This window comes from Macaca fascicularis, chromosome 12, assembly GCF_037993035.2.
Source record: "Macaca fascicularis isolate 582-1 chromosome 12, T2T-MFA8v1.1".
Classification (NCBI taxonomy): Eukaryota; Metazoa; Chordata; class Mammalia; order Primates; family Cercopithecidae; genus Macaca; species Macaca fascicularis.
Genome location: NC_088386.1, coordinates 11,875,917 through 11,889,586, shown reverse-complemented (window position 1 = coordinate 11,889,586; position 13,670 = coordinate 11,875,917). Strand labels below are relative to the sequence as shown.

Here is a 13,670-nt window from a genome sequence, read left to right as displayed (position 1 = left end):
ATAGTAAATGAACATATTAAGGAGAGGAGGTAACCATATAATAAAATTACTATCAGTAATCAAAAGGAATTTGACAAGATTCTACTAGAATTAATTCTCACCTATCTTTAGCTCAGAGTTTTTAAATCTTAAAACTTATGTATGTTACATATACATATGCACATGTATGTATATATTATGTATATATTTTTGCATATTTTTATATATTAGTTTTAAAGAATTAGAACTACTATTGCCTTAGACATTGAAATTAATGTAATTGGGTTTATAATTGATAAAAGGCACTTAGCATGTTGTTTTTTTCTCATAAGTATTAAATAACAAATACAGAATAATAGCTGACTGTCTTTCCCTTTAGAATCTTCCTTGGTAATAAGTTCCAGTGCAACAAAGAAAATTACTTAAAGCTTTGACTTTTCAGAATTTCTCATGCTTTAATTTAAGACCTATGTATCACAATTTTAGCTTTTAGCATAATATCTTGTTGTAGTAGTAATATTCAGTAAATGTATGTTGAATTAATGAGGAAAATAATATTGTGGTTATAATTCATTATGCATTATTTGTTTAATTTTATGAGCAGTTAAAGGTGGCTTTTTCTTAGTGGTCTTTATCAGCATGCTATTTAACAGAGCCTTGAGATTATATTATTCCTGTGCATTTGCTGTTACTTTCCTTATTAAATGCTTAAGTAGGATAGAGGGTAGATTATTAATTATTGTTGGCCTGATCTTTGTGCAAGTTCAGTCTTCTGGAATTTTTGTTGGATTATGATATTTTACTGGTCTACTCCTCTTTGCATAGCTCCTAACCCCATGGTTTTCAAACTGCAGCTTGCATGAGAAACAACTGGAAGGCTTCTTAAAATACAGATTTCTGGGACCTATGCCTAGAGATTTCTGAATCAGAAGGTCTACTGTGGAACTCAATAAATTACTTTCAAATAAGTTCCCTTGTGTCACTAATGCTGCTTGTCCAAGGAACCATATTATAAAAATCACTACTCTAATGCAGTATACTGTTAATTAACACTACTAAATTATGACATCATTTATTTGTTATAATTTTATTTACCTTTTCAGTATTTCTTTTATATAACTCAATTCTTATATTATTTATCACGTTAGGTTTGAATAAATATGAGAAAAGTCACATAGAGGCTGACCATTATTTCAACAAGCCATGTTTGAGTACATGGTTGCTAATATGCTTAAATTTATTTTATATATTTCACTATTTCTTTCTTATCTTTTCATATGTTTCTACTGTAATATCTTAATTCAAGCTCTTATTTACCTATTGTGTAATCCTCTTTGGCAGCCTGCTAACTGGTATTTTTTGCTTCTTGTCTCTTTTAACTTTGTTGTATTTTGAGAGGGAATGGCAGAGAAACCTGGGGTACACCGAAGTGTTTAAGAAAGAAGCAGGAGCATATGCCGAGATCAAGAGTGAAGAAACAGGAATGCTGAATTTGAAGAACTGGAAAAAAGTTTTAGTATTAAACTTTTATTTAATAAAAGGAGAAGGGGTAAAAGATGAGGTTTGAGCAGTACATGATATCATAAAATGCCTTTTAATCCATGATAAAATCAAACATGAATTTTTTTATATGACTAAACATAAGACTTGTATTTTACACATATCCCTTTGGTTATAGTGTAGCCAGTAACTAATAGACAGTTGGGAGATTGTTGGAATAAAGAAATTACTAAGAAAGTAGTGGTTGGCTGTGGGGAATGAAGAAAAGAAGGTAAGTTAGGAGATAGTCAACAGGACTGGCTGATTTGATTCAGATAGAATGAGTTCATGAGGAAAAGGGGTAAATCACGGTTACTACTTCAAATTCTGTTTTTGGCAGCTTGGTAAATAGAAAAAACATGCAAATAGTATTGTTGGTTTTCTTTTTCATTTCAAAATGTTTATTTCTAGCAGATAGAAATACAGTTAAGTTTGTGTATTGATTTTGTATTCTATACTCTTCCTGAGCTCACTTAATTCTAGTAGCTTTTTGTAAATTCTATAGAATTTTCTACATAGATTATCATGTAGATATATGGTAAATTACATTGATTTTCAATTTTTAAACCAACTTTGTGTTTCTGGGATAAACCCTAAGATGACTGACTGATTGTATATTAACCTTGTATTTTGAGACCTTGCTAATACACATTACTGTTAGTAGTTTCTTTCATTGATTCCTTAGGATTTTCTGTGTAAATAATCATGTCTTTTGCAAACAGGGACAGTTTTACTTCCTCCTTACCAGTCTTTATCCTTTCTGTTTTTCTCATTTTTTGATTTGTTATTGCACTGGCCGAAGCCACCAGGGCAAAGATGAATAGAAGTGATAGGAGCAGACTACCTTTTCTTGTTCCCGATCTTAGAGGAAAATACTGAAAACACTGTTTCCCCATCAAGTACACTGTTGAGTTTTTTCCCTAAATCAGTGTAACTGAGGCATAAATTACAGAGAATAAGATTCAGCAACCATTCATAATGAAAACTCAACAGAACTTGGAAAAGAAAGGAAAGTTTTTACTGTACAAAGGACGTTTAATATTTAAAGATGCATCCAGAAAATGCAAAGTAAAACCACAATGAAGCAGTATTTCCACTAGAAGTAGTATATCCACTAGTAGTATATCCAGTGAAGTAGTATATCCACTAGAATAGTTAAAATTAAAAATTATTTCAATACCAAGTGTTGACAAGGATGTGGAATAACTGATAAAATTGCTTGTGGTAATTTAAAATGATACAACCACTTTTTGAAAAATAGTTGGAAGTTTTCTTGTAAAATTAAACATAGGTTTAATATATACCACTGAGAAATCCCACTTTTAGCTATTTATCCAAGAGAAATGAAAACATGTCACATAAAGCCTTGTATACAAATGTTCATAGTAGTTTTATTCATAATAGCCCAAATGTGAATTAACTTTAATGTCCATCAATAAACAAAGGGATGAAAAATAACTGCTGTGTATCTATAGAGTAGAACACTATATTTTTCCGTTTATATTAACTTACAGAACAAGCTAAACTGATACATAGTGACCAAAAGCAGATCAGTGGTTGCTTAGGGTTTGGTGGACTGATTGCAAAGAAGCAGAGGAAACACTTCAGGATAGAAATTATCTTGATTGTGGATGGTGATGATTACCTGGCTGTATACATCTGTCACAATTTAAACTGCATATTGCAAATGGGTACAGTTAACCTGGCTGGACCCAGAGTCTGTATTCTGTGTCCAATTTGGGAGGAGTATCTCTACTTATTTCTTAAAGGTTCCAACTCCTCCTCTTTCTTGCGACTCTGGAGTCTAACTATACATGCATAGTTCAGCTGTCAGCCAGAGCTAACCCTAACCCTAACCCTAACCCTAACCAGAATGAACAGTGGTTCGTTGGTGTTCATAGCCAGAGTTTGGGGCTAATCCTCTTTCTGAGTTCTCCTTTTCAGAATTTCCTCCCAATTTTCTGTCTTTTTTTTTTTTTTTTCCACTCCATTCCTAAACTCTGTCCTCTGACACCTCAAGTCAGTAAGGATGTCCTCTGCCTGTGCAGGATTTGAACTTACCCTTAGGCAAAGATTGTTAATATATATGTCAGCCCTTGCAGTTTTTCTGTTTTTTCGAGAGTAGATTTTCCTCCTCTTTTTGCCTACTTTTGGTTGCTTTCCAATGTCAAATAGTACATACAGAGAATAAAAATGAATGCCATCAACAGACAAGAAATTTTCAAGATTTTTTAAAAGATTGAATGTTGACATTCAGTGTTGATAGGATTGGTGGAAGAGTCAAACCAGAGGAAAACTTACCAACAAGGTGTTGAAGAGGAGAGATTTCTGGGTAATGTAGTATGGGTATCAAAGTGATTAACTGAGAAACTAATTGAGGCCACTTGGCCTCGTCTTTTCCCCTTTTCTAATTGAACAGAGGGCAACAGATATCCCTGTGGAATAAAGCTGTGTGTTAGGGTATGGTTGTTGGGGGAAGACTCATTTTTCTTTAGCAATATGATTATCCACCTCGAAAGCGCAGATGAATCATTTGGAAAACTATTATAGCTAGTAAGATTTAGAGCTCAACAAACAAATATCAGTACCTTTTTATATACCATTTAGGAGACATACTCCAACAAAATAGCAAATCACATTTTTTTAAAAACCCATCTTCATTAAACATCTAGGAATAAACCTTAGCAGGAGTGTCAAGAGCCATATGAAGAAAATATAGAACTTTGCAGGAAGATATAATAGAAATTATGAATAAATGGAGATATACCATGCTCATGATGAGGAATGCTTAGTATTGTAAAGGATCTCAGCACTATTTCAGTTTCATTGGTAGAACCAGTGGTATTGCTGGTTAGAATCTGAATGGGATTTTTGGGGAGAAGATTTGACAATAGGATCCTCAACTTCCTCTGGAAGAGAATCTGGATAAACTTAGCCAGATATATAAAATATAATCAACTTGTCCTAACAGATATAAAAATGTATTATGATGACATAGTACTTAAAATAGTATGTTCTTAGTATGGATATAAGCCAGTGGGGTAGAAGAAACAGCCCAAGTATCAATTTTTGTCTGTATGAAAACATAGTTTATTATAATGATGGTATTCAAGACAGGTATTAGAACAATTGGTTAAAGATGGGAAAATACGTATTTAGATTCCTAATAGATACTATATATAAAAATAAATTCCAATGTAAATTTAAATGTAAAACAATAGTATAAAAATGTTGGGTAAGAGTTGGAAACATTTTAAATAACATTTGTTTATTATGATCATCCTAGGCAATAATAGTTCATGCATTTGTAAAGGAAATGTTGATAGATTTCACTGCATAACATTTAGAATACACACTGAGGACAAAATACCAACTCGAGGGAAATACTTGCAATTTATGTAACATAATATTAAAATCTAGAAGAGCTTCTACAAATAATGAATAAAAGTCAGATAACCCAATAGAAAAATGGGAAGATAGCATGAACAGAAAAAGAGTAACTATTAATGATAAACGTGACAAGATATTCAGCTTCACTAGTTAATCAGAGAGATGCAAATTACAATGATAATACTCTTTGCATACTAGATTAGCAAAAATACAGATTCACACTACCTGTTCTGGCAAAGGCTCAGGGGAAATGTGCATTCTCAAGATACTTGGTGAGAGTATAAAGTGAAAAAGTGTTTTTGGAAGGCAGATGGCAGCATATATCAAAATTAAAAATTTATTGTATGGAAGAATTTCTCTTGCAACACTATTTTTAATAGGAAATAGTAATGGAAAAACCTGAAACCCTCATAAGAGAATAGTTGAATAAAGTATGTGACATCTGCTGGGCATGGTGATGCATGCCTGTAGTCCCAGCTACTGGGGAGGCTGAGGCAGGAGAACCACTTGAGCCCAGGAGTTCTGGACTGTAATGCACTATGCTGATTGGGTGTCTGCACTAAGTTCTGCATATATGTATAATTATTAAATGCTTATATGCAGGTGTACCACAGCATTGTAAGGTATACTTACTGGTAGTGAATAGAGGCTACCTCTTTGGATGGGAGAGTAGAATTGGAAGAGCCATAATAAAGGACTTTTATGTGTTTTTTTGCTGTGTGTGTGAGAGAGAGAGAAAAAAAAAAAACTTGAATGTTTTATATTGATACTTTTTTTTAATAAAAAAATTATTATAGAAAACAAAAGGGTAAACGATCATTCATCTAAACTTGGCTATGCTTCCAAATCCCTTGGGAAACATAAAAAAATTGCTGACACCCTATGCCTAGAGATTCATGGTTAGTTGGTCTATTCACCTAAATATCTGAAGAAAGTCCCTATGCGAGTCTGATACTCATTGACCATCATTCATAGTCACCCATTTGGTTAAGTCACCTGGTTTTTATAATAAAATAATAAAAGACTTGAGAGGTAAAAGGGGAGCTGTAGTGGGAACGTATTCACACGAGGATTTATCGAATCCCACTAGTTCTCCAGCATTGTTTTTGTTTTAATTTTATTTGTTAAATTTTGTTTTATTTTTATTTAGCCATTGTTTTTGTTATAATTTTATTTTATTTAGCATAGTGAAAGGTAAAGTTGGGATCAAATCCAAGTTTTCCACATCTTTTCTTTCTACTGTTTTCCTAAGCCCTATGTTTTTTGCTGGATCTAGTGACTCTCCAGAATTACTTTATTTGGGAGATGTTCTTCCTCCCAAGTTTCTAACTTGATTTCTAGTGAGAAATAGGATTGATTTATAAGAGAAACAAAAGGTTAATATCACAATGTATACAGCTGCCATTAAGATGAGTAATGGCAGGTATTACTGCTAAAGATTTCTAAAAATGGATAGAAAATGGAATATTTTCAGATGAAATATGCAATACTTGATCTTTGCTATCTTGGGCATAAATACATTCTGTGCCTGAAATATCTCACCTTTACTTTAACTCACATCCTTCATTCCCCTCACATCCTTTACCCTACCCCTCTCCCTTCACTTTTTTTAAGACTTAGAGTAAAGGTCACTTTTCCTCTCAAGCCTTTCCTGACTACCACTACTCCCCAGGTATAATTTATCTCTTTCTTTTTTATCTGTAGCAGTGGTGATACTTGATTGAGCTGATATGTTTCTTACCAGTTTTTGAGGATAGGGACCATGTTTTGATCTTATATCACCCCAGTACCTGGCGCAGTGCCTTATAGAAAGTAGGCTTCAAATAATGAATGAGTTAAGGGAAAAAAATACACATCTAAAACTTGATACTGTGGAAAAGAATGTAAGCTAGAATTTAATCTCCAAAGTGATACTGAAACAGATGAAATAAATATATGGCTGTAATTTGTCCAAATTATATTTTCTTTAAGACCAAGGCTGTTTACAATAGCAACCCTGAACAGTTTGGAGTTAAATTACTTGTTTGATTGATTGAAACATGGTCTTGCTCTGTCACCCAGACTGGAGTGCAGTGTGCAATGGTGCGACCATGGCTCACAGCAGCCTCAACCTCTCAGGCTGAACCTCAACCTCCTAGCTTCCCACCTCAGCCTCCCGAGTAACCAGGACTACAGGCATGTACCACCACGCGTGGCTAATTATTATTATTATTTTTTTTTTTGTAGAGATAGGGTCTTACCAGGTATCTTTCCCCTAATTTGCAGAAAGATACAGATGTACAAATAGAAGAAGCTCACTGAACTCCAAGTACAGTGAAAGTGGTCGACAGACAGACTTTTGAAAGCAGCAAGCGAAAGAGAAAAGTGGCTTGTTACATACAAGTGCACCTCAATAAAATAATCAGTGGATTTCTTAGTAGAAACCTTGCAGATCTCAAATGTAGAAATTTTATTACGACGTTTTGGCAGATACAAAAATTAACTTTGTCATATGAAGCAGTATATGGAGTAAACAAGAGATTCTTCCCAGGGAAAAGAATGGGAAATTGGCTTTGAAAAGATTAGAAACCATGAGCCATCAGGTAACCGATTAGCAATGTCTAATCGCTTTGAAAGGTTTGAAAAGATTAGAAACAGAGCTGCATCCTTAAATAGACACTCCTCCATGAATGGAGTTGATGATGTAGTGCCATCTCTTATTAGCTATCAGTATTAACTAGATAGTTATAGTTTCTAATAAAATATTACATTTAAAATTCATATATATTTCATTGCAGACAGTTCACCTTTTCTCAGATGTAGCACAGTAATCCAGTTAGTACAGCAGTTCTTGGCACAGAAAATGCTGTCTATAACTATAGGTGGTGATATAATCCCAATGCCCATTTATGTAAGAACAAAATTAAGGGTTTATAACATGTGTTTTCAAGATGTATTAAAACAGTTACTGTAAGCAGTTCCGCTCCCAGATACATATTGAAGAGATTTGAAAATGTATGCCCACACAAAAATTTATACACAGATGTTCGTAGCAACATTATTCATAATAGCTAAAATATGGGAACAATCCAACTGTCAATCAAGTGATGACTAGATAAACCAAATGTGGTATATCTATACAATGAAATATTCAGCAATGAAAAGGAAGGGCATACCACAGCACACTTATTGGGATGGCTATAATTTTTTAAAGGTAGTATTGATGAGGATGTGAAGAAATGGCAGACTTTATACATTGATATTGGAGATGTAAAAAGCCACTGTGGAAACAAGTTTGGCAGTTTCTCAAAAAGTTAAATATACAGTTATCCTGTGACCCAACAATACTGCTCCTAGGCATATACCCAAGAGAATTGAAAACACGTGTTCACACAAAAATGTGTACACAAATGTTCATAGCAGTATTACTCATAATAGTCAAAAAGTAGACACAACCCAGTATCAGCCACACAAAGGAATGAATTATTGTTACATGCTACAATGTAGATGAACCTTGAAAACATTATACTATGTGAAAGCAGACAAACACAAAAGTCAGCCTGTTGTATGATTCCATTCTTATGAAATGTTCAAAACATAAATTCGTAGAGACAGAATGTAGGTTAGTGATTGTTAAGGGCAGGAGGGAAGGGCATATTGAGACTGACTGCTAATAGGTACAAGATTTCCTTTGAGGGTGGTGGAAATATTCTGGAATTAAATAGTGACGATGGTTGCATACCATAGGGAATATACTAAAGTATAATGACACATACCTGTTAAAATGGTACATTTTGTGGTGCATGAAATATATCTCACTAAAAATACTGCATAAAAATAATGCTGAGTCTTGTCATATGTCATATTTTATAATTTTATAGTTTGATAAATTTTGCAAAGTTATCCTCCATTGAGATGGTACAATTTATACTTTCAGAAGCTATGTACGAGAGTGCCTGTTCTTCTCACGTGTATGTCATCATACGTTTCAGTCTTTGCCCAATGTTACTGTTGAAAACTAATAACCCAATGTAGATTACTTTTGTATTTCTCTAATTATGATCAAGATTGACTATCTTGTCATATACTTAAATGCCATTTGTATTTCCTTGATTGTGAACTTCCATTCTTATTCATTGCCTGTTTTTCTATTAGTGTCAGTTTTTTTCTTATTGATATGTAGAACTTCTTTATATATTATGTTTTTTCCTAGTTTGTTTCGCAACTTAATGATGGATTTTTACAACAAATGCTATTTTTACTGTTCAGTAGTGCTTGTTATAGCACTGTTCCATCTTCCTGGTTTAAACCAAGAACCTAAGCCCTATCTCATTGATATCATTGTTGAGAGCTATTAAATTTCTCAGTGCTTGTCTTTGTACTTCTAAGCTATGTCAGCTTAATGCATCTGTGTATATAAATGTGTTTGTATTTCTTTTACCAGAATATTTTGAAGGCGAACTGAATGAGGAAGACAGGTTTTCAATAGATTAATTGATCTGAAACTTTGATTGTAGACAGTCATTAAAATGGATATAATTTATGACTTTTCCTAGAAGATATTAAGAACAAAAATCATTAGATTAATAGATAGATGGATGGGAAGGTGGATAAATGGGTAGATAGATTGAGGAAAGTGTATTAAACAGGGCTGAAAATCCTACCCCTGGCTATTGAGTCATTCAGCAGGTTTAGTCCTTCAGTAAATTATTTATTTACTTATTTACTTTACTTACTTTCTTGCTTATTTTGAGACGGGATTACAGGTGTGTGCCACTGCTTCTGACAGTATTTTTAATTCATATTATGTCAAGCCCTGTGCTAGGTGCTGACTGTACAGTATTGACTGAAACAGCTTTTATCCCTGGTTTCATTATAATCTAATGAGGGAGTCAGAAAAAAAAAAAGGTGAAACAGATTTAATTGAGGCAATGTAATGAAGGAATATAATGTTCCTTACTTGTTCATAGAAAATAAATGGGAGCTGTATGACATACTTTTGGTAGGGTGGTCAGTGAAGGCCTTTCTGAGGTGGCAGGCTTTAAGCTGAGACTTACAGATAGTGAAGAGTACTGTAGGAAATCTAGAGGGCATTCTGTGAAAGGGAAGCTTGAAATTGAGGGCCTTATGATGACATCTTTCAGAAACAGAAAGGAGGCCATTATGGCTGGAATTTAGTAAGTTGAGGTGGAAGAGGTAAGAAGAGACCATACAAGCCATAGTTTTTGGATCTACTACTGAGAAATTATCAAGAAGTGTTAAGCAAATGAGTGACATATTCAAATTTATGTTTTAAGACTACTCTTGCTTCTTTATGGAGCATGAAGAGGGACATGGTGATAAGAACATCAACTGGGAGAGCAATTAAGTGGCGATAGGCAGAGCTTAGACTAGAGAGATAAGGATGATAGACTGATAAATTCTAGATACAGTTTGAAGATAGACTTGGATTTAATGTGTTGGATGTTATGGACAGTGGAGAGGAAATCATTATTAATTACTCCCAGCCATTTATTTATTATTAAAAATCTATGTGTTCTGCCTGGATTTAATTATGGGTGGTAGAAGTTTGGTTTATAAATAATGATACATAAACTTACTTGGAAAATTCTACCATATCTAGTACCTCATTTTGGGTTCTTTGATTTTTTTTTTAACCGAAACATGTTAGCAGTTGAAATTTTTCTGAATTCAGCCCTAATTGTCCAGAAATAGAGCTAAACTGGCCTTCAGAAGTATTGAAACTGCTTAAAATTTCTCACACATAAAAATCATCCTCAAAACTAAACATTATATCTTTAAAAATTGGTGGGTTTTTTTAAAGGGGAGGTATTTTATTTTTAAAGGAATGAGGTAAATGTTATAAAATTTCTCCTCAGTGGATTTTCAAGTTCTGTAGTAGAATTTTGCCTGAATGGGTATAAAGCCCAAGATTTTGTGTGTGGGGTGTGTGTGTGTGTGTGTGTGTGTGTGTGAAGGGTGAAGATAATTTTGAAAACTTGCCAGATTATTAAGAAATATAGTTAGATTAATATGAATCACTTCAGGTTGCTGCAATTATTAACCAGCTTTACTTTTGAAATAGAGGTTATTGCACATTGTACAGTGTGATGGAAAAGTCAAATCAAAATCTTAATATTAACACAAATGAATTCACTAATTTCTAGCATAATTTTATTACATTTGATATGAAAAATATTGTCTGTAATGCAATGATATTTTTCCTACCTGGGCCTTTTCTGAAATGCAGCTTTAAGCATTAATCTCCAAATGGAACAGATTTGTAAGAATCAATATAGTAGTTCCCAAAGGAAAAAAGAAATCAATTTTTTTAATTTATTTTTCAGAGGTGGCTGGATCCAAACAAACCAATAAGGAAGCAGCTAAAGAGTGAGCATACATATTTAACATTTTGCAAGTTTACTTTATAAAGATAAAGGATTAATATAGTCTGATTAATTAGAACTACTTTTATTAATTCTAGGAGGATCTCCTTACAATTTGAACTTTAGAGTCAAATTTTTTGTAAGTGACCCCAACAAGTTACAAGAAGAATATACAAGGTGGGTTTATGGAGCATATTTTTTTTGAAAATATTGTCAAAACTCTAATATAAAATTTTGAAATTAATTAGGCAAAAGGAAATTACTATGGTGTAATTCTGAGCTTTCCAGTCAGTACACAGAATAAGTTATGGCTATTCCAAGATAATGTTTTCCTCCTTTTTTGGATGGCTAGGAGAGTGTAAGGGGATTTAGAACCTCAGGGTGGCCCAGTCCAGCCCCAAGCAGCCTCCTGAGCCATATAAATATTAAAAATTTCTACTTGTGAACACTGCTTAAGTGTGGCTATAATTAATTGAGGTCATCAAATGTTGCTGAAATTGTATCCAAAGGATGCTGTGTGGTGAGAAATGTTTGGTTTTTTTTCCCATGTGAAAGCATATTCTAGTATCTTTTTTTATTGGGGAGAACATAGAATTTATAAAATATATAACCATTATTTGCAAGTCAGTAGGTACCTTTTGTCCCTTATGTGTTTTTAATCTTCGATTCCAAAAAAGTATAATGGAGTTTATAAAGGATGTTGCAGAGAGTGCACTAGCATTTTGAGGCCTTTACATGCCCACTTGACTCTCCATTTTAAGTCTCAGCTTATGTTACTATCTAATTTTGTGGTCATTTCAACTTGACAGAGTATATACGTGAATTATCTAGATGAACATTTTGATAATGTTCTTGAATGTAAGGTGAAATATTGAAGGTAGAAATGGAGAAATACCAACAGTGTGGTTACTGTCAGTATTAACCTGAATGACAACCTTGTGTGTTACCTGAAAGACAGAATTAGTAATTAGTAATGATTTTTTTAAAAAGACAGTTAAAAATTAGCATGTTATACTCTCTGTAAAATTCTCAGATATAAGAATATAGGCCAGTGACTACATTCAGAATTACTATATAAGATAGGTGTCAAATTTAAAAATCCATACTTAAAATTACCTATAGATAGGATGTTAAATTTTAATGTATTGGTTATCATTTAGGATACTGTCTTGGAGTGGAGAAACAAAAGGATAAATTAAAGATACTTAATTAGCTGCAGCTGCCAGTTCTAAGGTGTTTGCAGAGTTTTCAATAGTAAACCAAGTGAGAAAAATTAGATTGAAATTCTAGAGATTTCTTTTCAGTGTGTTTTGGGGTGAGTGTGCAGGTGTTCCTTTTTTTAACAATGGGAGTATTCAGTAATGTTGTCTCTGGATTATGTAATCCTAATGCTTGCAGCTAATAGTAGAATCCAAGCTAATTCCTCTCGAAAAACAAAGTTGTGTTATATGTATACATCCTGGCTTAATATTATAACCCTTAAAATATTATGAGTTATAACCATGTTCATAATGTACTTCACTTGAAAAACTGTCTTTGAATTTCTGAGTGGAAGTGGAATGTGTTGATTCTTGTATAGCCTGCATTGAAAACATAATAAGGAAATAAATGTATCTCTCTAATAAGTTGAAATAACTTCCTGAAGCAGAAAAAAGTAAAATCAAGTTTGATGGTAGTCAAGGAATTAACTTGTTCTCAGACCCTTTTGTAATGGAATGTTATGGAATCTTATAACTGGTATTATTTGGTAAAATGGGGTAAATGTCTAGTTTTTTTTAAATTTTACTACCACAGTGTGTATCAGTGATTTTTCTACTCTGATTAGAAATTAGAATCATGTGGGGGAGCTTTAAACCATAATGATGTCTTGGTCACATCCCTAGATAATTCTGATTGAACAGGTCTTAGATGGGACCTGGGCGTAGGTATGTACAAGTTCCCCCAAATGATTCTAATATGTAGCCAAGGCTACATATTAGCCAAAGCTTTAATGCTTGAGTATTCTTAATGTGATAGTTATGATTAGTAACAGTGTACCTTCTGCCACAGCTGCTAAGTTTTCAGAACTAGTTTAGACCCCAGGAAACAGGAAATCTGCTATACCTCCTTACCTTGAGATTTCAAGAATGTAAATATACATTCCCAATATGCAGATGAATCTGCTTAGTAATTCTTTTTCAGTTTTTAGCTGTATGAAAGTTGATTCTGTTTGGTAGTGAGCCAAGAGAAGAAAATAAACTCTATGTAGTACTAAATTAATTTTTAAAATATCCTTTTAATTAGTGAATTAGTTTAGTTTAATTAGTAAAAAATATTCCTTTAATTTTGAAATAGTGGGCGGGGAGGGGGGCGGGGAAAGAATGGAGTCAAACAGGTTCCACAAGGTTAAACACTATT

The 13,670-nt window shown here is 33.3% G+C and overlaps 1 protein-coding gene across 28 annotated transcripts in view; it reads left to right on the top strand.

The window, feature by feature from the left end:
- Nucleotides 1-13,670, top strand: part of PTPN4 (protein tyrosine phosphatase non-receptor type 4) — a 293,063-nt gene that overhangs the window by 175,437 nt on the left and 103,956 nt on the right. For 14 of the 28 annotated variants that reach the window (XM_005572938.4, XM_074008833.1, XM_074008831.1 and 11 more), the window contains 2 exons: nucleotides 11,235-11,277; nucleotides 11,372-11,450. The exons of 5 other annotated variants lie outside the window; for them this stretch is intronic. In XM_005572938.4, coding sequence (XP_005572995.1) covers nucleotides 11,235-11,277; nucleotides 11,372-11,450 — 122 coding nt within the window. Of the gene's footprint in view, nucleotides 1-11,234; nucleotides 11,278-11,350; nucleotides 11,451-13,670 lie in introns of all 28 variants that reach the window. 9 more of the 28 variants (XM_074008832.1, XM_074008830.1, XM_074008840.1 and 6 more) reach the window with 1 other exon arrangement.